The 26541-nt window shown below is 37.5% G+C and overlaps 2 protein-coding genes across 2 annotated transcripts in view; both read right to left on the bottom strand.

The window, feature by feature from the left end:
- The window catches only part of GULP1 (GULP PTB domain containing engulfment adaptor 1), a 1103064-nt gene that overhangs the window by 380412 nt on the left and 696111 nt on the right, over nucleotides 1-26541 (bottom strand). The window lies entirely within an intron of this gene.
- Nucleotides 735-11138, bottom strand: LOC129488791 (protein ARK2N-like). Its single transcript, XM_063645414.1, is given in 10 exon segments — nucleotides 735-974; nucleotides 976-1320; nucleotides 1322-1587; nucleotides 1590-1871; nucleotides 1874-2075; nucleotides 4022-4138; nucleotides 5288-5475; nucleotides 6882-7053; nucleotides 8500-8628; nucleotides 10854-11138. Coding segments are annotated over 10 exon segments (2079 nt in total). The 3' UTR covers nucleotides 735-881.

The following is a 26541-nucleotide window of genomic DNA, read 5'->3' as shown; positions in this document are numbered from 1 at the left end:
TATTCCAGTTTATGACTTGCAGGCATCTAGTGCATATTCTGCATGGCTCACTGTGCAAGGACTGGGGTGGCTTTCTTTTCCTTACATCTAATATAGAGACAGTGGAAACTAATATAGCAATTCTTCCATCCAGAAAAGTTCTCTTGTGCTGCACATAGCATGCTTATAGGGCTCTTCTGTGTTCTGAGTGCTTAGTGGGTAGGAGCTATGAACAGGAGCAAATCTTTTTGAAAAGGGAAAAAAAAGCCTTTGTTTCTTTAATAAATGAATTTACAATTAGAAGAATATGTAAACTGTGTTTTTTTTTTTTCCATACTTTTTTTTTGGCAAGAACTATTTTATTTTTTATGTATTTTTATTTTTTGTAGAGACAAGGTCTCACTAGGTTGCCTAGGCTGGTCTCAAACCCCTGGCCTCCAGCGATCCTCCTGCCTTAGCCTCACAAACTGCTGGGATTACAGGCAGGAGCCACAGTGCCTGGCCTCAATAATTTTTTTGAACTTTGTATATTTCATACATTATTAATTAAATTGTTTAACTTTTTCAATTTTGTTGCTTGTGTTCCAGAGATATTTAATTCCCTTTAAATGCCTATATGATGCTGAAATGGATAAAAGTGTTATATTGAATGCCAGAAGGTAAAAATTTAGGAGTTTCTCCCATCATTGTTTTTCAGGTTATTTAAATTTAATTTACAGTTTTTTCCTAAGTGACTTCTTTTAATTAAGAAAAGGAGGAAAGGAGGGAATTTTCCATGAGTTTGAATCCTTCAAATGCCACAAGCAGCTTCTGAAGCTGAAGCCATGACAATGAACTTCCATGTCACAAAAAAGATGAGGAATTGGAAGGGAACAGTGCAGGAGAAACACAGTGACATTGTATCACAGTAGGTATTTACGCCTGCTATCCTCATCCAAGATAAAGTCAACAACTTCTGCTGGTGAAGCCCAAGTCTGCTGGGGGATCACAGCAGTTCCATGACTGTGTCTGCCTGGTGCTAAGATACTGTGTGCCCGAGCCATGCTTCCATGAAGAAGGACTCTGAATCATACCGCCTCGAGGATGAACACATCTTGCATGTTCCTGAACTCCCACAATCTCTACTTCACTATCGGAAGAGGCAATATTAATTTCTTCATTGAGTGGTGCATTGCCGGCAGATATTTTGTCACTTGCTGGGAATCCTGGATGCAAATGACCTGCCTCTGCATTCAGCTCCTCTAGAAGCCAGCTGGTCCTCCAGGTAGTTCCTGTGTCCTGGCCGCCTATAGAATTATTGTGCTCTTGAACTACTGCAGCCGCCGATAAATTGTACACATTTTAACACTTCTGTGTCAGAGCTGGTGTCAGGCATACCATAATGAGCTACAACTGGAGGTCCATCTGGTATCTCTGCAGTGATTGTCTTGCTGCTCCCTGAAACCTCTTCATCATCATCGGATGAGCTTGTGCTTAAGTCACAAGTCAGGTCACTATCACTGGTACTACTTACTGTCCTGCAGCAGGTTGTACTGCTTGCAGAAACCTCCCGTTTGTGCCTCAATAGCCTGATCCTCTCCTTGTGCTTTTGGCTCCGATGACCTTTAACCCATTCTGTTTATCACTGGATTGCCAGTTTTTCTTGGCAGCCATAGTGGATGTTTCACTTTCAGATCGGGACCTCCTAGACTTGCGCTCAACTGTGGCACCAGACACTCCTGAAGGGTTTCCTTCTACCGCTATTTCTGCCTGAGAGGGTTCATTCTCTTCTGCGGAAGACAACGTGTCTGAATCAGCCAGGTGATCACTAGAGGAAGGGGAAAGCATGCAGTGATTAGAGGAGTCACTCTCATAAATTCGGCCAGTTGTAGGCTTGTCACTCTCTGTGGATGCTGAGACGCAGAAGAGTCTCTTCTCAGCTCCATCAACAAGCAGCGCATTGAAGAAAGAACTGTAGAATCCGCTACACCATCTTTCTGAACTTGAGATTCCAGTTCTACAGATTCATCTTCCTCCTTCGCTGTCTCTTGTTTAGATGTTTTTGGTGGAACTTCAGACTCAGTGAGTTCTTCGAGTTTTCCCACTGCCTCCTCTATCTTCGTTTCAGAATTTCAAGTTAAATCATGGAGCAGCTTCTAGGAAATGGTATCAAAGATACAACAGGAAAGCAAATAAAAAAACTTGTAGGCCAAGGCTGGGAGATCAGAACTCAGAGGATTGGATGCCACTTCCTTATTCTTACTTGGATCTAGAATTCAAATTTACATTGTCCACGTGGTCAAAAAATCCTGCGATCTGTGGTGACTCCATGCCTCCTCGCTCGCTCAGCATGCCCCATCAGGGCACGCATCATCCCCCAAACTTAATTTGAATTTTAAATTGGTATTCTCCTTATTTCTGTTTTTGGCTTCTGTAAGAGAATACATCATAATTTCTTGCTTCACTCTGCAATTTGACGTATCTCCTAATGACATTCAGTAGTGAATTGTTAAAAAAAAAACTATGTATCTACATATTGATTATGATTATCTATCTATTTATCACAATTCTGGAGGCTGTAAGTCCGAGATCAAGGCGTCATCAGGGTTGGTTTCTTCTGAAGTCTCTCTCCTTAGCTTATAGATGGCCATTTGCATTCTGTGTCTTCACGTTGTCTTTCTGCTGTGTGTGTCTGTGTCCTAATCACTTCTTACAAATACGCCAGCCACACTGGATTAGGGCCTACACTAATCACCCCCATTTTACCTTAGAAACATCTTTAAAGACTATCTCCAAATATAGTCACATACTGAGGCACTGTGGGTTAGAGTTCAAGACATGAATTTGGAGGGAAGACATAATCCAGCTCCTAACACCACCAAAGTGTTTAGTTTTATCCATTATGGAGTCTCACGTGTTATGTTTTGTGAACCCTCTTTTTTTTCATTTTTAATAAAGTTTCCATTTCTAGGATGCTTTGTGAGCTCTTGAGTAGGCACCACACCTTGCATTATTTTGAGTCTCCCATTTTTGGGGGGTAGATATCGGTTTGGAAGATATGGGTCTTCCATCAAAGGAGATATTTGCATTGAAAAAATCAGATAAATGACAGACTAATTAATAATTTCTAATTGATTCTTGATTAAAGTTAAGGAAATGTATTTGAAAGATAGATCCCAATATATGAGTACATTATAAGAAAATTCAATAAGAAGCAGACTGTGTGTGAACAACATAGAGATATGGTCATCATTGGGGAAGAGTTTTTTATTAGCATGAACATTGTATGTGTTTATAGCTAGGAAAAAAAGAAAATGGACTTATTCTTATTAATACTAAGATACTTCTCAGACTAAATAAGACCCTGTTATAATGGTTGAGCCAGATTAATTGTGTTAGAACCTCAATCGATATTCCTTGATCATGTAGGATGTTGGAGATATGTGCATGACTCTAAAATGCTATCAGGAAGACTGCCTACTGGAAAAATTGCCAGTGGGCAACAACACTGGGGGAAAAATAGGTTAGAGTAATGTAGTTGATAGTAATTTGATGGCAAGTTGTCTACCATAGCCTAAAAAGAGTTTGAAAAGGAAATATAATAATAATAAATAATAATAAAATATTTAGATCAGATATTTAGATTCTAGAGTGAAGAGGTTTTACCAGTAGGCAGATTTCTGCATATGTAATTTTACTGAAGAAGTGGCTTTCAAACCTTTGACAATTTCTATTGGGACCAGGTAGCGCATGTACACACACAGACACACACAAGGACATTATTTACCTTTCTCATGTGTGATGTACTCTAATATTGTCCATTTTATTCAGTTCTGTCTCATTTCAGTCTATTTCATTACTGTTTCTGATACAGTCTATGTATTTCATACCACACAGAGGCTGCACCCAGGAGCTTGAGAATCACTGCATTTGAAAGCCTTTTCTAACAAAGGGTATGAAGACTTGGAAAGTTGTGTAAGTGTCCAGCATATGGTATGCCATATCTGCCTCCCTGGAGATGCTCAGTGGAGATGAGAGAGTCAGTGGAGGCTAAGAATCTGACTTCCAGAGAGGCATCATTACACTGAGATCCACAAAGCAGTGTGAATGGTCGAAAATGAAAGGGAACTAGAACCAGGATAGAAAGTTTATCAGAGGAATGAAGCATTGTACAGAAGAGCTGGTGTGAGACAGCATGAAGAGGAGGATAACAAGTATAAGGAGTAACACTATCATATTGTTGTTAGGAGAGTCTGAAGTTAGACATTTATTCAAATCTCACCTTTGATACTTATAAATTTGTCACTTTGTATGAGCATCTAATCATTCTATGCCCCCATTTAACAATCTATAAAATAGTATCTATGATTTATTGAGCACTTAACCAATGCCAGACACTACAGAAAGTGCTTTCCTTTTATTAACACATTTAATATTGGTACCACCTTAATGAGGTAGGCACAGATTTCATTCCTAGCATACTTGTATTTTAGAGTTGTTTTGAAGAGGATAAAATAACATGAAACAGTTCCCAGCACTACACATTCATGAAATGAAAACAGTGAGATGTAACGATTTTCTGACATCCTGAACAAAAAATCAAAGGAAACCCATGAAATTACTAAGTGTCACACAACTTACTATCTATGTCATGAGATAATTGCATTAGCTTGCTTATCTAGAAAGGGTTTTGAAATATGATAAGTAAAGAGAAAGTGAATTGATGGATATAAAACACTTATTGTTGGGAGACAATTCAGGGCCTTTCTGCATGTCTTGTATTAACTTTTGCTCTGGACTATCTTTTTAATGATGTTTGTATAGGAAACAGCCTTGGAAGACAGAGATAATGTCTCCCATCAGGGCAGAGGTCAGGAATATTGTCTTTATTAAGATGGTATTGCCCTCTAGGACAAAGGTTAGGCAAGTTTGCTAGCAACCCTCTTTAAAACATTGGAGTGTCCTAACTTGGAGTTCCTTAGCTGTGATACAAATCCACTCTATGAGCAGCACCCATGTGAGTATAACGCCCCTGGAGATCCCGGTAGGTAAAGAATAGATGCAAACTTGAGGCTCATGCTTCCTGCTCTGCTATAAATAATAAAGTCCTTCATCTGTGACCCTGAAGTCTATTCTTTTCTGCCAGCATCTATAAAACAATGGCAGGCTAACTGGCTGAAAAAAAATAATCTCAGACTTTTCATAATTCTTGATACTTAGATAATGCCTGGCTATATAAAAAGTACACAATAAATGGAAACCTGTTGGCATTATGATATCTATCAATTTGACAATGTGTCAGATAATAAATTTAATAAAGCAACTATACAGTGAATGTCTGCTGCATGCTAGTCATGATGTGATGTGCTAAGGCTAAAAAGCTGAATAAGACAGATTCTCTGATTTCATATTCTGGAGGGGGAGATATTGGCACATAAATAATTATAACATGTCTTAATATTATGGTAGAAATATTATAAGGACGTGCAGCATTAAGGAGGAGACATCTATCTCTGCCTAAAATGTGAGATGGAGAGGAGGTATAAGGGAAGTTGCTTAAGGGGAAGTAATACTTCAACTAAGTTTTAGCAGCTGACAGTTAGTGTGAATTTGTTAGTCACATGTCAACAATAATTTGTTGTTTTAAAATTATTAGTGTCTGTTACCATTTATGGTAGGTTGAGTTGTGTCCCCAGAAACATGTTGAAGTCCTAATTCCTGGTACCTATGAAGGTGACCTTATTTGGAAATAAGGTCTTTGCAGATGTACCTAAAATGCAATTTAAGATAAGCGTATGCTGAAATAGGGTGGGCCCTTAATCCAATATGACTGATGGTTTTATAAGAAGAGAAGAGACCATTATAAAGATACATGCATGGATATGTTCATTGCAGTACTATTCACAATAGCAAAGACATGGAATCAACCCAAATGCCCAACAATGATAGACTGGATAAAGAAAATGTGGCACATATACACCATGGGATACTATGTAGCCATAAAAAGGAACAAGATCATGTCCTTTGCCTGCACGCGAATGGAGCTGGAAGCCATTTTCCCCAGCAGACTAATGCAGGAGCAGAAAACCAAACACCGCACATTATCACTTGTAAGTGGGAGCTGAACAATGTGAACACATGGACACAGGGAGGGGAATAACACACACTGGGGTCTGTTGGGGGTGGCGGTAGGGGAGGGAGAGCATCAGGAAAAACAGCTAATATATGCTGGGCTTAATACCTAGGTGATGGGTTGATAGGTGCAGCAAACCATCATGGCACATGTTTACCTATGTAAGAAACCTGCATATCCTGTATATGTATCCCAGAACTTAAAAAAAAAAAGAAGTGCGTGGAAACACAAAGACACACTGAAGGAAGATGGCACCATGATGACAGAGGCAACAATTAGAGTTATACAAATGCAAATCAAAGAATGCCCAGGGTTGCTGGCAAAGTCCAGAAGCAGGCAGAGAGATAGCATGCCTCTGCCAACACCTTGATTTTGGACTTTTAACCTCTAGAACTGAGAGATAATAAAATTTCCGTTGTTTTATGTCACCCAGTTTGTTACAGAAGCCCTAGGAAAATCACACCATTTCATTATTTTTTTCCATATCCTTATCTTCCGACAAAAATGAGGAAAGGGCACTGTGGTCAAAAAGAAAAGAAATATGAGAGGGAATAATAAATTAAAAAATATAAATTGCTAAAAGTCACTGTATGAGGAGGAAAATGGCAGCTGATGAGGCTGGAAAGTAATAGATGGACCCTAGTGTAGTGTAATGAGTGTGGCTTTTGGATGTAACAGACCTGTGTTCAAATGCCAGCTTCTCTATTTACTAGATGTACAATCTCAGAAAATTTAACCATCCTCTCTAAATTTGGCATTATTGTCTGTAGAATAAGATAACAATTACTACTTTGAGGGGCTATTTGGAGAATTTGGGAAAGGTAGATAAAGCTCATAGCAAGTATTTGATATATGGTAGTCATTAGTGCTTTTAGATTTACATTAGGGAGATTCTTCTGACAGCTGTGTTGATGATGGAAATGGAGTGGGCCACTGCCAAAGTGTGGGTGGCTGGAGCATGGCTGGAAGAAGAGATACCAATGAGGCAATTTTTGCATTAGCCAAGATGAGAGATGTTAGAGGCCTGAGCTATATCAATGCCATAGTGTGGATACAAATGAGAAAATAAGTGAGAAAATTGTTTCTTTGTGAAAATTAATTTGCCACTATTGACCAACTCAATGGAATTAGTGATGAGACAGCAGTAATCTTCAGCCACTCCTACCCATTTATTCTAATATATGAAAAAGAGGCCTGATTTCAGGTGTTTTGTTTTGTTTTAATTCTTCCAGTTAAGGACTTCTATTCTCTCACTCAGAGAAGAAGGTTGATTTATGCAAACTATATCCTAAGCAGGGCCTATGCTAAAATGTGGCTGGAGAAATTGATCAGAGTGAAGAAAAGACTTGGTCATTGCACATGAAGAATGGCAGAAAAATTGAAAGTCCTTTTTCATAGCTAAAAAGAAATCAGAATTATGTATCATCAATTCAATATTAATTCAACTCACCATGAAAAAAACAGTAAGTTGGATTACTCAAATGTGGTGACATTGGAATTTGATTACATAAAGAACTGAATTAGAATCACCTTCAAATTTTACTCATACCATAGAGTTCTTGATTGCAGTTTAATAGAACTATACAAAAACATTATCTTCTGCTCTTAGAAAACCACACAATACAAGGAACTCCCACCCAAGCCCTAAACCTAAACAAACAGAAACACAGGAAAACTATGCTTGAAGTGGTAAGTTATTTCTGCAACAAAGAAAAGTAGCAGAAAATGTATTCTCTTGCAAAAACATTAAATAGATTTTAACAATTTATAGATTCAGAAAGGCATACCAAGAAATAGAATTTGAAATCCCTGTAATGATAAATTTTATGAGTCAGAACATTTCCCTTTAGAAGCTTATATTTATCACATAAAAGTACCATCACACACACAACCACCTACTCACCTGCCCAAACACACATGCATACACACTCATACTCATTCATATATTAAATATAGAAAACAAAGATTTGAGACAGAATAAATAGGTTTATATGTGTGACTGTTTGATAAGAAAATTAAACACTAGATGCTTCAAATGCCTGTAAGAAAAGAAAACTCCGAAATGACAAGTAGCAAAATTAATTTGTAACAACTAAACAATGAATGTGAAGTTTACCAGTTGGAGAGGACAGATTTCTAAGAACACAGAGAGGAAAGTCCTCTCCTAAAGGACTCCTCTCATTCTAAGACTTATTGGAAAAACTCTCAGGTGATATAAACATCATTACAATATGATAGATGACACTGGTTATCTTTTGGAGTCAGACATGTTAATGGCCATTCTGTTGATTTTCATGTTCATGATACAGTCCTTATGAATACATGTAGCATAATTTCTAGGTACATGTGTTTTCAACCCCAACCATTTCGGTTTAGGAAATAGTCTTCAAATGTAGCTGAACAAAAACCGTATATGCAACAATCGTTTTCCTGGTGCCACCTGTGGATTTCTCTTCACATCTAGGATTCTTTTTATTGGATAGTGTTCGTGGCAACCAAACTTTGCCCTTTAAAGATGAATTTGACTTTTTAAACATCTGTGTCAATAACATTCATGTCTGTTGAATAAGGTTAATGGTTAAGTACCAAAATTAAACAAGATTTGATTATAGAGCAAAAAAGCGAAAACCAAAAAAACCCAAACTCATTTATTTCTTATATTCATGTGGCTGATTCTGAAGATTTATTACTCAGGAGGCAGCATTAAGGTAATGCATTTTGCGCATCCAAATATAGATTACATTCAAAGCATATGAACAAAAAAAAAATAATGTTTTGGAAATTGTGATAAATGTTCCTTAGAAAAAGATGTTTAAAAAATTGATATTTGGGAAACCTACCATAATTTGTATATGATAGCATTCATCTTTTTCTTTTAGAAAAAGGGAAAATATGTTTTTAGCTTCCGTACCTGATTATCACATTTGTATGTACTAGGAATGCTAAATATAAATTACAAGGGTCAATGGTTTCTGTCCCTTTGTCACTGGGGATCAGTTGGCTTTGAACCTCTCCAGTCTGATCTCTCCAGGGAACCTGAGCCTTCACCCTCAGTTATTGTTGTGGCCCTGTGAGGACAATACCCCACTCCATTCTTCATGGCTTCTTTCCAACATAATGAGTCTAAAATCATTACAGTAATAAAGATTAATTGGAATAGATTCCTTGAATATTTGCACTTGTGCTCTCTTGTAAGGGAAGGGTCTTCCTCACACAGCAAGGGCTGGATTTTCTAAGGTAGCAGGGCTTTGTTCCCTAGTCATGATTGCTAACAGTATTACCAAGAATGATTCTGCCTATTTTGGTTGGCTGATTTTAAATATAGGAAAGAGTTGACAAGAGAGTTATGCAGTCTGGAGAACAGAGGCAAAACCTACAGTTCTAACTTTGGTTTTGTCTTAAATATGACATTTCTGACTACTTTCCAGGATCAAGCTGAGTGATGGCAGAAACCACAGGCAGAACAACTCTGTGTGTTTCACTATGCTGAGCCTGGGTGTGGAGATAACATCAAGATGCAAGAGGGCCAGACACAGTGGCTCATGTCTATAATCCCAGCTTTTTAGAAGGCTAAGATGGGAGCATCACTTGAGGCCAGGAGTTTGAGGCTAGCCTGGGCAACCTAGTCAGACCCTGTCTCTACAAAAAATAAAAATAAAAAAATTAGCTGGGCATAGTAGCACATGCCTGTAGTCCCAGCTACTGGGGAGGCTGGAGCAGCAGGATCATTTGAGCTCAGGAGGTTGAGGCTGCAGTGATCTATGATTGCATCACTGCACTTCAGCCTGGGCAACAGAGTGAGATCCTGTCTCAAAAAAAAAAAAAAAAGATGAGAGACATTTCATACAGAGCAAGGAAAAATGAGTGATGTTTAAATTTTCTAACTTTTGATTGATTGAGAATTTACGTATTTCTGTAAAACCAACGTATGTATTAAGCTGGAGAATATAAATAATTTACTCAATTGCTTTTTTATTGCATCATAAATCTATTCTACGAAAACTTACAATGTACTGTTTTGTTTTCACTTCTTTTGGAGAAAAGGCATATAGATTTTATTAACACATACACAGGGGGAACCACAGAGTGTTTATCCCCTTACTGTTTTTTAATACACTATACTGTATTATTTTATCAAGAGTTACCAATGAACATACAAAAATGACTGTCTGGAGAATTGAAACGAATTTTTTCTGTGAGGACATAACTTAAATTCTGGACCCTCAACCAAAACTTGAATTAAATGTCTTATTTCTAGTATTTGATTTGTTGTTATAACTATTGTTGATAAGTGTAACAATAACCTGTCTATATACAATCATAGTGATTAACAATTTAACTATAAAGGTCGGGTGCATGGCTCACGCATGTAATCCCAGCACTTTGGGAGGCCGAGGCGGGCGGATCACGAGGTCAGGAGATCAAGACCATCCTGGCTAACACAGTGAAACCCCGTCTCTACTAAAAATACAAAAAAATTAGCCGGACGTGGTGGCAGGCACCGGTAGTCCCAGCTTCTCGGGAGGCTGAGGCAGGAGAATGGTGTGAACCCGGGAGGCGGAGCTTGCAGTGAGCCGAGATTGCACCACTGCACTCCAGCCTGGGCGACAGAGCAAGACTCTGTCTCAAAAAAAAACCAAAAAACAAAAAACAAAAAAACAATTTAACTGTAAGCGCACAGTGGTAGTATTATAAATAAAGGTTAAGAGCTTGGATTTTAGAATCAGGTAGAATCGTGTTCACATATGTTCTTTATACTCACCGTATGACAAAACACAATTATTTGACCTTTATAAGCCTTCGTTTTCTCACCTATATCTACAACATTAAAACCTACTGAAATGGCTCCATTGTCTGGGGAAACACCCAAAGTCCTTTGTCTCACACCAAGAAAATTAGTGACACGGACCCACACATGGAGTGGATTAAGGAGCAGAAAGTTTAATATGCAAGAAGGAAGAGAACAGCTCCCTGGCACAGAGGGAGGAGGGCTCCAAACGGAATAACACCCCTTGCGCAGGAGGACAGGTGGGGGGTGGGGGGGCATTGGGGGACGGGGGGAAGCAGTTGGTTATATTGGGAGGCTTGAGGAGGTGGTGTCTGATTGCATAGGGCCCAAACAGGGCAAATAGGGGATTGATTTGACCAGGTGTGTCATTCACATAGCCAGCGAAAAGACTGGCCCTCCAACCCTAACCTTTTATTATGCAAATGAGGCTTCTATCTGGCTGTGCCATGACACCTGCACACGTGGGGACAAAGAAAAGGGAGCAGGAGGCTAGATGTGGTAGCTCATGCCTGTAATCCCAGCACTTTGATAGGCCGAGGTGGGCGGATCACCTGAGGTCAGGAGTTCGAGACCAGCCTTGCCAACATGGCGAAACCCCATCTCTACTAAAAATACAAAAATTAGCCAGGCGTGGTGGTGTGCACCTACAATTCCAGCTACTCAGGAGGCTGAGGCAGGAGAATCGCTTGAACCCAGGAGGAGGAGGTTGCAGTGAGCCAAGATTGCACCACTGCATTCCAGCCTGGGTGACAAGAGCGAAACTCTAAAAAAAAAAAAAAAAAGAAAGAAAGAAGAAAGAAAGAAAGAAAGAAAGGAGGAAAGGAAAGGAGAGGGAAGGGGAACGGAGGGGAGAGGAGGGGAGGGGAGGGAAGGGAAAGGAAGGGAGCAGGAATCACCTTATTGGGTGGACCTGACTCTTGACAGCCTGCATTTACATATGCAAGCCTGTGGCTTGCAAATCAATGCTTGCAAGTCTGTTTTTTTTTCTAGCCGCTTTCTGTTAGAAATGTTTTTATTAAAAGAAAAAGCCTTACTGAGGACTCTTTGACTCTTTTACCCTTTTCAGCTGCCTGAAATAATTTTTTTTTTTTTTTTTTTTGGAGACAGGGTCTTGCTCTGTTACCCAGGCTGCAGTACAGTGGATCTTGGCTCACTGCAACCTCCACCTCCTGGGTTCAAGCAATTCTCCTGCCTCAGCCTCCTGAGTAGCTGGGATTACAGGTGCATGCCACCATCCCCAGCTAATTTTTGCATTTTTTTAGTAGAGACGGGGTTTCGCCATGTTGGCTAGGCTGGTGTCGAACTCCTGACCTCAGGTGATCTGCCCATCTTGGCCTCCCAAAGTACTGGGATTACAGGTGTGAGCCACTGCGCCTGGTCAAATAATGTCTTAATAACTCCTGTAATACTACTTCATAGCTTGCTTTTACAATTAGATGAGATGTTAGTACAGTACTTGGCACAGCATCTGGAACATAGTTCTTCATAAATAAAAATGATTATTGTTTCTATGTTATTCTGTAGCCAACTAGTTACAGCAGATTTTTTATGCCATTGTATATTTCCTTTCAATTTTATATTTTTCCTTTTCACATATCCTACTTCAGAGTTAGCATCTTATTTTTCTGAAAAAAAAAATGTGTATTTCTTTTTACTTTGTTTATGTATTAACAGTGTATCAGCAATACCAATCAACTTTGACTGCCTGAAATTTGTTTTTTTTTTTTTTTTTTTTTTTTGAGACGGAGTCTCGCTCTGTTGCCCAGGCTGGAGTGCAGTGGCAAGATCTCGGCTCACTGCAAGCTCCGCCTCCCGGGTTCACGCCATTCTCCTGCCTCAGCCTCCCGAGAAGCTGGGACTACCGGTGCCTGCCACCACGCCTGGCTAATTTTTGTATTTTTAGTAGAGACGGGGTTTCACTGTGGTCTCGATCTCCTGACCTCGTGATCCGCCCGCCTCGGCCTCCCAAAGTGCTGGGATTACAAGCGGGAGCCACCACGCCCGGCCAACTGCCTGAAATTTGTTAAAATGATATTGTATTGCTAACAAAATGAGTGACTATTAAAAAAGGAAGAGTGATATGGGAATCACAAAAACACAGTCACAGTTAAAATCATGTACGGCAGAAACGGGCAAGAAGGACTTTGATGATAACACTTTTGAAGACTTGTACAGCTTTTACCTCTGATGTTGCTGGCACAGAATAGTGACATCATATTTGCCACTGTTGCCACAAAGACCTATAGGAATTATATGTTGGTCACATGCCACTTGAATGAAATCTCTTCAAATTATGTTTGAGTCTCTAGCTTCTGTGTAATATGCATCTTATTGGCTGAGACGTTAGAGGCCAGAAAAGCAATTGTGTATTATTTCAGGTCCAATAGTTTGGGGTAGGCTCTGCTCTCCAGCAAGACTCATATGATGGGCCATTTTCTAAATGCAGCAAAAATAATTCAAATGCTGGGTAGCCAAAAATTGACTAGTGCCCACTACAAACAATGAGTTTTAAAATGAGCTATACAAGGTTTTAAATTATGCTTAAAATAAGATTTAGAGAAATTGATGACTGCCATAGATGGAGGAATATTTCAATTTAAATAATCCATCTCTACAATTTACTTTTTTAGGAGAAACTATCAGAATCAGAATATTTGTACCAAATTAGTTACAAGGAAATATTGATTATTAATTATGCATGATAACATTATGAATACGGTAGCTATTAAATTAAAATCTTATTCAAATGGAAATTACACCGATTTTGTATAGTCTTGTTCTGACAGTTGAAGCAGAGGAAAACTTCCTAACTCAGCCTATGACGCCAGCATACCCTAATGCAAAAAACCAGACACACATTACAAGAAAAGAAAAAAACAGATAAATATCTCACATGAACATAGATGTGATAATCCTTAACACAGTGTTAGCAAATCAAATCCAACCATGCATAAAAAGAGTAATAAACCACAACCAGGTGGGATTTATCTCAGGTGTTCAAGACTGGTTCAACGTTTGAAAATCAATTAATGTAATCCATTACATTAATAGGCTAATGAGGAAAAATTACGTGATCATATCAATAGATGTGGAAAAAGGATTTGACAAAATCAAACTAATTCATATGAAAGCTCTCAGTAAACTAGTAATAGAGGTGAACTTTCTTAATTCAATAAAGAATATTTACCAAAAACAATATACTTAATGGTTATCATCATAGTTCATGGTGAGAAAGTCAATACTTTCCCACTAAGATCAGGAACAAGTCAAGGATATCCCCTCTCACAATTGCTTTTTAGCTTCATTATGGCAGCTCTAACTTCTGCAGTAAGATAAAAATAAATAAAAGATATACAGATTGGAAAGAAAAATAAAACTGCCTTTGCTCACAGATGTCATGAGTATGTAGAAAATCCAAAAGAATCAACCAAGAAATTTCTGGAACTAATAAGTGATTATAGCAAAATTGCAGAATACAAAGTTAATATACAAAAGTCCATTGCTTTCCTATACATCACTAATGAACAAGTAAAATTTGAAATTAAAAACACAATATCAATTACATTAGCACCCCTTACCCCCAAAAAGAAATACAGTCATCTCTTGGTATCTGTCCATGAGAGATTGGTTTCAGGTCCCTCTGTGGATACCAAAATTCATGGATGCTCAAGTCCCTTATATAATCTACATATATTTTACCATATACTTTAAAACATCTCTAGATTATTTATAATACATAATATGATGTAAATGCTACTTTTAAATGGTTGTCATATTATTTACATTTTTAGTGTTTAATTACTTTTTATGTATTTATTTTTTCTGACTAGTTTCCTTAGTTGTTTGAATCTGTGGATGTAGAATTGCAGATACAGAGAGCCAACTGTACTTAGGTATAAATCTAACAAAATATTTATATAATCTATACATGGAAATTATAAAACTTCATGAAAGAAATCAAAGAACTAAGTAAATGGAGAGATATTCCATGTTTATGGCTACAGACTCAATATCATCAAGATATTAACTCTTCCCAACTCAATCTATAGGTTTAATGCCATCCCAACCAAAATTCTAGCAGGTTATTTTGTGGAAATTGACAACTAATTCTGAAATTAATATGGAGAGGAAAAAGATCAAGAATGGCCAAAACAATATTGGAAAACAAATTTGGAGGACAGATGCTACCCAAAATACCTTATGCTTTACTTTAAGGTTATAGTAATAAACACAGTCTAGAACTGGCTAAATAACAGACAAATAGATCAATGGAACAGAATGAAAACTCAGAAATAGACTCCCCAGAATATAGTCAACTGTTCTTCAACCTTGGGGTTGCTGATGACTTTTAAGGTACAATACCAATGGCACTATCCATTTTTTAAAAATGGATAAGCTGGATTTCATTAAAATTAAAAACTCTGCACTGTGAAGAGAAGTAAAAGATAAGCCTTGGACTGGGAGAAAAATATTTCCAAAAGACATTTCTGATAAAGGACCATTATCCAAAATATGTAAAGAACTCTTAAAACTCATCAAAAAGAAAACAACCCAATTAAAATATAGGTCAGTGTTTTTAACAGACTTATAGATGTATATACATTTGAAAAGATGCTCCACATTATGATATATCATCAGGAAATGTACATTAAAACAACACTGAGATATTACTACATACCCATTAGAATGGCCAAAATACGACAATAACAAATGCTGGCAAAGATGTGGAGCAACAGGAACTCTCATTCACTGCTGGTGCAAATGCAAAATTCTACAGACATTTTGATTTGACAGCTTGGCAATTTATTATTAAAAAAACATACTGTTACCATATGATTCAGTGGGCACATTCCTTGGTATTTCACCACAAAAGCTGAAAACGTATGTCCACACAAAAACTTGCATATGGATCTTTATAGCAGCTATATTTGCAATTACTAAAACTTTAAAAAAACCAAGATGTCCTTCAGTAGGTGAGTAGATAAACTGTGATATAACCAGTTTCTAATGGAATATTATTCAATGCTATAAAAGAAATTAGCTATCCCTGGGCATGGTGGCTCATGCTTGTAATCCCAGCACTTTGGGAGGCCGAAGTGGGCAGATCACGAGGTCAGGAGTTCGAGACCAGCTTGGCCAATACAGTGAAACCCCATCTCTACTAAACATACAAAAATTAGCTGGGCGCGGTGGTGTGTGCCTGTAATCCCAGCTACTCAGAAGGCTGAAGCAGAAGAATTACTTGAACCCAGGAGGCAGAGGTTGCAGTGAGTGGAGATGGTGCCGTTGCACTCCAGCCTGGCGACAGAGCTAGACTCCGTCTCAAAGAAAAAAAAAGAAAAAGAAAAAGAAAAAAGACAAGAAATTAACTATTAAGCCATGAAAAGAAGTGGAGGAAACTTAAATACATATTACTAAATGAAAGAAGGCGGTCTGTAAATGCTACTTAATGCGTGATTCCAACTACATGACATTCTGGAAAAGGCAAAGCTATGCAAACTGTAAAATGATTAATAATTGCTAGGGATTAAGGAGAAGAGAGGAATAAAAAAGTGAAACACAGAGGATTTTTAGGGAAGTTAAATTACTCTGTATAATACTATAACAGTGTATACATGTCATAAATTTGTCCAAACCCATACAACACCAAGGGCAAAACTTGATGTAAACTATGAACTTTGGATGATAGTGAAATGCCAATGTAGTTTGATTAATTCTAACAACTGCACCACTTTGGTGAGAGATGTTGATAATAGGAGGCGAGGTGGGCTATTCATGTGTCGGACCAGGCTGTATATTAAAAATCTCTGTACCTTTTGCTTGATTTTGTTGTGGACCTAAAACTGCTCTAAACATAAAATCTATTTTAAAAATCTAATTAAATGATTAAAATAATACATTTCCTTGAAGAAGTTTTGATTAATCAAGTTGTGCTGGTGAAAGGTTCATATAAATAACAATAACACCACATTTTTTATCCTTCATTTATCATAATGCTTAAAGTTGGATGAAGTCTCTGAAAAGAGGAGCAATACTAACACTTAGAATTTATTTTATTCTTTATGGTTGTGAAGATTTTTGCATCCATTTTTTTCTTCTGATTTATCAAGCTACATTCTGAGGCACAGGGAACAGGAGATAGTTTTTAGCATTTCTATTTCATAGACATAGAGCAGAAACCCACAATTTCTTCTTTTGGCTTGGAGTAAATTAATTTTCTTTTTGATATTTTTACCTTTGGTTGAGGTCAAACAAAAGTTTAATTAATCTCAAAAATTTTCTTAACATCAGTCTATCCAGAGTGCTTAGAGAAAGCTGTAGGATATGAACTTATGTAAGTCAATTTATATTTGTTGACATCTCGGTTAAGAAGATGTATGGATGAGAGGAAAAATGAAGTTATTTTTAAAAATGAGCTTGAGTTTCATACATTTAAGTGGCCCCCCCCCCATCTTGCATTACACATACGATTTTTTTCTTTTTATATTAGTGGAGTTGGGTTGGCTGAAGAGTACCATCTTCTGAGGTCTAGAATGCTCCTGACTAAACCTCAGAGAAGAGCAATGCAGATTTGATTGACTTTGACCTGTTATCGTTCCTACAATTACTTTGATACTCAACTATGGCTTGTATTTTGTTGATAGACATTCTAGAAAGCTTTGCTCTCTGTGCATTTGTATAATCCACCATTTACTATGTAGAAAACTCAAATGAACTTAAATAGTTTGAAATAAAAAATGATACTATATGGAGGAGTAAGTCCCTGAAGTGAAGACCTTGCTTTGAATGTCAATGATTGGATTTTCTGTTTCATTTTCCCTGTATCTCTCAGGATGAAACCTGAAACAGTTAGAACCATGAAGCAGAAATATCAAAAAAGACCATTTATTCTTCAAACTCAATTAACATTTACATTTTTAAAGAATTATCTGTTGTGCTACCCTCACCTCAGTTTTCAATCTGTGTAATGGCATGGTCAGATAAATGTGGATGATGCTGTCTTTTTACAGATGAAACTCTGTATGTGTGCATGTGTGTATGTGTATAGTTTACAAGCCTTCTTACTTATGTTCTCTCAATCACTTGTCTGAATCCTAAAGTGTTCAGTTGTCACAGATTTCTTCTATTTAGTTGTTTTGTGCTGCTGTCCTTTAAGAAATAGGCTTTTTTTTTTCCGTTACAGAACAAACTGCCGATGACGTTGAGATATTGATCGAATGAAAGAACTATTAATATAACTTTTATCTTGGGATATCCAAAGGTCCTATTCTTGGAAGATAAATAATTTAAACCACTTTCACTATTCTTTCAGAGTTAGCACTCTTCTTTTAAAAGGAAATTTTCCTATGACATTTTAGATTTTCGTGTAATTTTTAGTGACCTTTGAAGTCGTTGCTTCTTTAAGTTAAATGAATAAATAGAATTAAATATATTCAATATACATACACATCAACTTAACTGTGCAAGTCATGGTGGTAGAGCTCTTTTCGGAGGATTGTTATAAAATATTTAGACAGACCAGGTGCGGTGGCTCATGCCTGTAATTCCAGCACTTTGGGAGGCTGAGGCGAGTGGATCATTTGAGGTCAGGAGTTCAAGACCAGCCTGGCCAACATGGTGAAACCCCATCTCTACTAAAAATACAAAAAGTTATCCGGGTGGTAGCAGCATGTGCCTGTAATCTCAGCTACTTGGGAGGCTGAGGCAGGAGAATTGCTTGAGCCTAAGAGGCAGGGTTGTGGTGAGCCGAGATCACGCCACTGCACTCCAGTTTGGTTGACAGAGTGAGACTGTCTCAACAAAAAAACAAAACAAAACAAAAAATTAGACAGATACTTCTTTAATACAAAAAAATTGAAAAGGGTTATTCTCAAATGAGAATATGTCTTAACTATTCAACGCAAAGTAATTAGATCAAAAAATAGGGGCTCACCAACAGTATAATGGGATTTTTTAATTTATTAGATGGCCAGGCTGACACAAATATATTAAAAATTGTAGGGTAGAGAATTCTGAATATAAAAGAGTCACACCACAGCCATTTTAGATTTCAGAGTTTGGCATTGAGCCCAGACATCCAGTTGTGTAAAGTAGATGAGATAAACAACTACAAAAACAACAACAAAATAGCAACTGGTACCCTTATTTGAAAAGCCAAACTGGAGAAATAGATAGGATTTTTAAAAAAATCACACTATGCTCACTGCTCACTTGCCTTGCCAAATTAAGTGACTGGAGGAAAACTATCAGGTCACACTGAAAGAGCAAATGCTAGTCTTACATAGATTTGTCCCTACTGCATTCTCTCTCATCTGGTATTTTTCATTCTTACTCATAACTCATTTGTTGTGTTTTTGATGACAAAGTTTGCATCAGCATTTTTACTTTTAGAAGAGAAATTCTAAAAATAATTTTTTGTTCCATAGTCTCAAATGTATAAACCAGGATATTTCCTTTTACTAAACAAGTGGGGGAGTGAGTGCAATTCATTGTATCAGTACATAATAATTAATAAGGTCTCTTAAGCCTCAGTGAAACATACTTGAAATAAACCCTAAAATTTAAAATACTTTAGAACTTTCCGTTCTTTATTATTTTTAAAATCAGAAGTCAAAATTTGCCATTGAGTACCTAAAGTATGTACAAGGAACTGTGTCTGATCTCAAGTGCGGGCTTAGAGACATGGTTCTGTCACTCTAGGTAGGAAAATGGGATACGCAATTACTTCAAGTACATAAATAATTAAATTATGACAAGTTTAATATTTAAAACTAGATTTTTCAGGCCAGGTGCAGTGGCACATGCCTGTAAACCCAGCACTTTTGGAGTCCAAGGCGGGCAGATCACTAGGTCAGGAGCTCAAGACCAGCCTGACCAACATAGTGAAACCCCATCTCTAGTGAAAATACAAAAAAATTAGCCAGACATGGTGGTATGCGCCTGTAATCCCAGCTACTCAGGAGGCTGAGGCAGGAGAATCGCTTGAACCCGGGAGGTAGAGGTTGCAGTGAGCCAAGATCACGCCACTGCACTCCAGCCTGGGTGACAGAGCGAGACTCCATCTCAAACAAACAAACACCTAGATTTTCAGTAGACCACAGGAGTATAGAACAGGAAAACCCATCCTAGCCCCCCGCCTGGGAGTTCAGGAAGTGTTTCCCCTTAGAAAGTGATGTTGAGTCATGAAGTGTAGCACCTACCTAGGAGTAGCACTTACTTACACAAGGAGAAAAGAGTGTTCTGGGCAGAAGTGTGTGCAAAGGCTTTGAGAGGACAAACAGTCCAATAGTAGTGAGTAAATGAGAAAAGCTCAGGAGAGCTGGCATGGAAAGAACATAGAGTGTCCTCTGAAAAGACTCAGTAACATGAAGCATTGCATTATGTAGGCCCTTGTAGATCATAGTAAGGACTTTGGAAGAGTCAGGTGAGAGAGGATTGACTATGCTGATGGTGGTGAAAATAAAGAGAAATAGACGACTGATACATTTGTAAAGCAGATCAACAGAAAGGGATTGGATGTGGATGAGAGCAAGTATATGATGAATTGGGAGGGGTCCAAACGACTCCAAGAGCAGTAGTTGATGGTGTCAGTATCAGAGACCAGGAAACCAGATAAAAATCAAGTTTGCAGATGGAGATCAAAAGTTAAAAATTTGGATTTATTTATTTTTGTGTCTGAGACACATCAATTAAGTCATTAAATATAAGAATTTATAGATTAAAATGGAGAGATAGATTTGAGAGTCATCAACAATATAGTATATTAGTCAAGGTTTAGTTTAAGCTGACACAATGAAAATAATTCCAAACACAATGGTTTAAATAAGACAGAAAACCATTTCTATCTTCTTTGGCAATACAGAAGAAGGTGGTACAGGGCTGGCCAGGCAAGTCTGTTAATTTCAACTCAAGGTTTTATCTCTGGGCAAAGTTTTATTACAGTGACTACTCCAGCCTGTGCCATCATGAATGCATTTCAGACTAAATGAAAGGGAAATGAAGAGCTTGCTTCTTTCTTTTTAAGGATGTTGGAACCTAGACATGTCACTTACGCTCACTCAGCTTAGGCAAGAAAAGTACTCCCTGTGTTTAGTAACATAGAATTCCCTAGCAACCTAAGTTACAGCAGATTGAAGGGCATTTACTGTGAGTAGAAATGGCAAGCCTTTTTGAGAAAAATTGTCATGAAGATGTGGAGAGTGGGACAGAAGCTGGAGGATGATAAAGATGAAGAGAGAGGATTTTGATGCAATTAAGTTCTTATAATAAAAATCATAAATGGATACATTATGAAGACATTGAGAAAAAGGGGATACTTGATGGTGGAGTAACTCTCTCTAGACAAGAATTAAGAGAATATTTTCATCTGCAGAATGATGGGAAAGGATGGAGACAGGTGCAAAAGTATTTGTGGACTTGGTGGCAGAATTTTGATGTAGTTCCATTTGCTGTTTTCTATCTGTCATAAAAAGAAGTTAAGGCCGGGTGTGGTGGCTCATGCCTGTAATCCCAGCACTTTGGGAGGCCAAGGCGGGTGAATCACTTGAGGTCAGGAGTTTGAGATCAGCCTGGCCAAGATGGTGAAACCCCGTTTCTACCAAAAATACAAAAAAATTAGCTGGGGGTGGTGGCGTGCGCCTGTAGTTCCAGCTACTCTGGAGGCTGAGGAAGGAGAATCACTTGAACACGGGAAGCAGAGTGAACCGAGATAGCGCCACTGCGCTCCCGCCGACAAAGGAAGACTTCGTCTCAAAAAAAAAAAAAAGAAGAAGGTAAAGTTATCTGCTGCTGAAAATGACTGAAGAGATGGCACCAGTGCTCAGACTGCAGAGGAGAGCGGAGGGGATTTGAAAACATCATGGAAGGCAGGGCAGCCACGCACAGATGAGCAGGCTGTGCGCACTGACCTCTAGGAGTTGCCATTCAAGCAAGTTTTCATGAGAACAGTGCTCCCTAGCATTCTAGGCTAAATAATCACAAGGTTCAGTGGAGGCATTGACATTTGCAGAGTGTACTAGTGGAAAACTGACTAGAGAGAGACTTATGTTACTGTGAAACGTAAGGGCCATTTGTAGTTGTCAGCCTGAATTTGTGATATATCAGCTAGTCTATCATTCATTAGTAATTAAATTGCATTCCTACTCTCCACTCTCTGAACTATATTTGACTTCTAAAACTTTATCATTTCATCAGTTATCTCATTTATTTTCAGCTGTTTATTTTGCTTATTCTATGTCATTTGATAAACTTATTCAAGAAGATTCTACTTTTTCCTTAACATCCAGTCTTTTTTTTTTCCCATTTTTCTTTACTTTTATTCATTTTTGTATTATACATTCATTTAAACCTTAGTTCCTTTTTTTATGGAGAGATGGAAGTTTAGCTATGATGCCTAGGCTGGTCTCTAACTCCTGGCCTCAAGCAATCCTCCCACCTCAGCCTCCTAAAGTGAAGGGATTACAGGCATGAGCCGTTGCACCCAAACTAAACCTTAGTTTCTTAAGGGAAGCAATATGTTAATCTTATGAACTTTTGTTCTTTTCTCATGCTTTCCTTATGTCTCTTTCTTTAGTTTTTAAATGCTCATTTATTTTAATGGCAATCCATCCTCTTTTATGCTATTTGGTTTATACAGTTATTGTTTTGTCTGTCTTACACATTATATCTTTCAAAATCATCTCACTTTTAAATTTATGTTTAATGTATTAAATCAGGAAAATAGATGCAACAAAAGGGGCCAGCTCTGATTAATGATGAGTGCTATGAACAAAAAGATGAGAAATGTGGCACACATGCCCAGAATTTTATTTTTTCTTATTGACTTTGTTTACGATAAACAACAATAAAAAATATACACCACTAACAACAACCAAATTGAGAGTTTGGTCCTCTGAAATATAATCTTAGTTTTACTTCTATCCAGGGACTCTGCAGTAACTTGAGTAGAGCAGAAGTTCTGCACAGCTTTTGAAGTCCAAGAAATGGAAACCAGTTGTTTTCATAAGCGTAATAATTCTACTGCTTACTTTATTCTTACAACACAGTAGTTGTCCCTGATAAGAGATTAGCAGGCAGTATCAAGACTTGCTAGCTCACAAAAAGTCAATTCAGATATCTGAGTTTAATGCACTTTATGAAATCCTCCATGTGGCTGATCTCTGACTATTCTTCTAGAAAAACAATGTCCTTGTAGGGAGTATGACCTGATTACTAAAAATACTGACATTTATTATCCCTCTTTCCCATAACTCAGTCAATAAAGGAACAGTGGAAATGCATGGTTCAGATAAATGTAGGTGCTCGCAGATTTGGTCTTTAAACTTTTAATCAAAATGTTAAGAATCCAAAATGTAAGTAACTTAACATGTAAATGAGTCTTTCAGGCTCAATATAGTAGTTGATTTGGTTATGAAAAAAAAAAACTCTAGTAGTAATAAACATACTCCAACAAGATCTAGATAGTGGTTCTAAATGAAATAGTCTAATGAAGACTTTTTTGTGTGTGTTAAGCCATTTCCTAGCATAAGCAAACTAACTCTAGGTTTGATTTTTATGTAGATGAATACATCTTCATGAAAAATATATGGACTTTATATGCAGTCCTGATATTTGTCTTTTTGTAGAGTTAAAAAGTGCTCCGGGAGGCGAAGCTTGCAGTGAGCCGAGATTGCGCCACTGCACTCCAGCCTGGGTGACAGAGCAAGACTCCGTCTCAAAAAAAAAAAAAAAAAAAAGTGCTGTATGTGAAGTAGAATCACAATTAGCTTCTTCATTTTCATACTTAAATATCAGCGATGATGAAGCATTCCTGATATTTAGAATAATAGATTTTATTCAATCAATAACAAGGAAACAAGGAACTTTAGATATAATTTACTTTTCTTTCTTTCTCTTTTTTTTTTTCTTTAAGTGACAAAATCTCACTTTGCTGCCCAGACTGGAGTGCAGTGGTGCAGTAGTAACTCACTATAGCCTTGGACTCTTGGGCTCAGGAGTCCTCCTTAGCCTCCAGAGTAGCTAGGACTACAGGTGCACACCACCATGCCTGACTGATTTTTAAAACAATATCTGTAGAGACAATGTCTTGCTTTGTTGTCCAAGCTGTTCTTGAACTCTTGGCCACAAGCAATCCTTCTACTTCAGCCTCCCAGTGTGCTGGGATTATAGGCATGAGCCACCATATCTGGCCCATAATTTTCATATTAGCAATCAGCTACACTTACTAACCTGGCTGAGATAATTGAGCATCACTCAAGAAACAATCTAAGATAGCAATTTTCAAATTATGCACCTGGAGACATCCAGGACTTCTCCAGAGATGCAAGTTTACATTTAGAAGCTTCCTAGGTGGGTGTGGAAACATCACTAACTCCTATCTTCTGCAAGAAAGAGAGCCCTGCTTTAATATCTTTCGACTACTTTCCCCTGCATAGTATTTATTTGGAGAACATATTTCTCAAACAAAAATGAGGTTTACAAATCACTGCTATAAGGATCTTAGGAAATATTCTTTTTTATAGATTCTTTGAACTCAGTCCCTGTATCATGTTAGATGAATAGGGAACTCTCATTTAGCCATATACATAAATGTCTTACCAACCCCCATCCCTAGATTTAAAGTTAGATTCTAATTACTGTTGACCAAGTAAAGTAATCCCTTCTGCCTTTCCACGTTACTGATTCAGTTACTGATTTAGGGATGGTGATATGTCTCCCCCTGCCACCACTTGGAGAATAAGATGAAAAGGCAGCTTTATGAAGGTTTCTTGGAAGGGAAGTCAATCACTCTTCTGGAGGGTGAAAGAATCCAACTCTAGATGTCAACGAGAAAGCATCTCATCATAATTCCAACTGGCAGACGTTCTCAGAACATGAAGACCGTATTTAGAATGCAGCCAGCATAAAGGATGATTGAACTCAACAATGGAAAGAACTTAAGAACTTTATTACATTGTTGAGCTCTGGGTCAATAAACCATAAAGCCTGATCTCCCTGAAATTTCATTTACATTATATTATATGTCCTATTGTTTAAGACAATTTGCATTTTTTCCATTACTTGCAACTAAAATCATCCTGACTGACACATATATTCCAGAGAAAAGAGAGCCTGTACAAAGGCACAGTGTTGAGAATAAGCTTGTCAAATTTAGGGAACAGCAAGGATGCTACTATCGAGTTGTAAAAAAGTAAAGCAGGAGTTAAGTGGTTCTGGGCACTAAAAAGAAAGGCTATGATTGCAAATATAAATGGCATAAGGAGATGGAAGCCCAGTTTAATGGAATTAAGGTGGTCAAGCTGTCAAGACAATGCTGGCATTTTAGGTATAGAGAAATTTTGTTGCCTAGTTGAAAATTTTCAAGTGACCTTGGGAGCCTGATAAGGATGTAGGTTACTGGCAGAGCTGGGCAATGAGTGAGTGATTGATATTGCCAAATGGCTTATGAGACATAAAACAAAATAACTTCTTTTGGAAAAAGTTTAAGTAAAAAGATTATTCTTGTTAAAGATTTATTTGAGACCAAAAAATTGGAGACAGAAAATTTTTGTGAGAAGTTTGAGTTCATAGGGAAGCTTAGGAAACAAGAAATTTGATTTTCAGAGAGCAGAGTGAAAAATACTTTCAGGAAAGATAGGGCTTAGATAAGTCAAAGAAAAAGAGAAAAAGAGGGGAAAACCCCATCCAAATCTTCTGCTCTCTCTTCCTCTGTGTATTCTAAACATCCATATATTTAATGAAGAACAGAGCTTCAGTGGGGAACACTAGCAGACATTAAAAGGATATGAGGCATGAAGAGAATAGCTGACTTTGGAATATTATGCAACATTGTCATTTCAGTGTAAGCTGAGGGTTTGGTTGTGCTCTGGGGCATAAAGACACCAGCAAACAGTTCTGTTTTTTTCTTCTATATAGAAATATATGAGGAGATTGTTATGAAAAATCTGAAGAAATCCTTGTTCATCCTTGGTCAGCTGTGCTGTGGATGGGATTAGTTTCTAGAACCCTCTCCTAGTGGAAAAAAAGTGCAGGAGCATAGTTGAGTGAACTCAAAATGGTTATGCTTCAAAAAAACTTATTGTTATAGATCCCAGAGAGAGTCGTCAGCCACACACAGATTTGTGGCTTTGTTCTCTAAACGGAGCATACAATATTGTTTTTATGGGCAGACTATGTTCTTTTAAAACAGGTAAGATAACCAAAGAAGGAAAATAAGCTTTTCAAATAATTAGCAATCCGTAGACAAAAACTTGGTTTCCTTTCTTGGTTATGTTACCTATTTGTTAAGTAAACAGAGGCTCTTAGTGTATGAACTAAGAGTACAAATTGTAAATAAATATTCTTTTTCTCTGTTAAAAAATGTGTACTTTAAAACTGCTTTAAAAACTTGCTTTTTTTTTCTTTACAAAGATTATGAAACTACAAGGTCCTATTAAAAAAAGTCATGATTCAAAATTAGCCTATTGAGTGAAAAGAATGCATTTTATTCATACAACTAAGGAAGAATACAAACTGTTACAATCCAAAGAAGCACATTTTATAAAGGGAATTACATAAACAAATATTTTGGATAATGATACAAGACTTGGAGATACTAAATACTTCACCTACATTTTACAGAATTATTTTCTAAATAAACCAGATAGGTGACAGAATAAAGAAA

Source organism: Symphalangus syndactylus, chromosome 8 (genome assembly GCF_028878055.3).
Source record: "Symphalangus syndactylus isolate Jambi chromosome 8, NHGRI_mSymSyn1-v2.1_pri, whole genome shotgun sequence".
In the NCBI taxonomy this organism is placed as follows: domain Eukaryota; kingdom Metazoa; phylum Chordata; class Mammalia; order Primates; family Hylobatidae; genus Symphalangus; species Symphalangus syndactylus.
The sequence above is the reverse complement of the archived record's forward strand: the minus strand, read 5'-3'. Positions and strand labels throughout refer to the sequence as shown.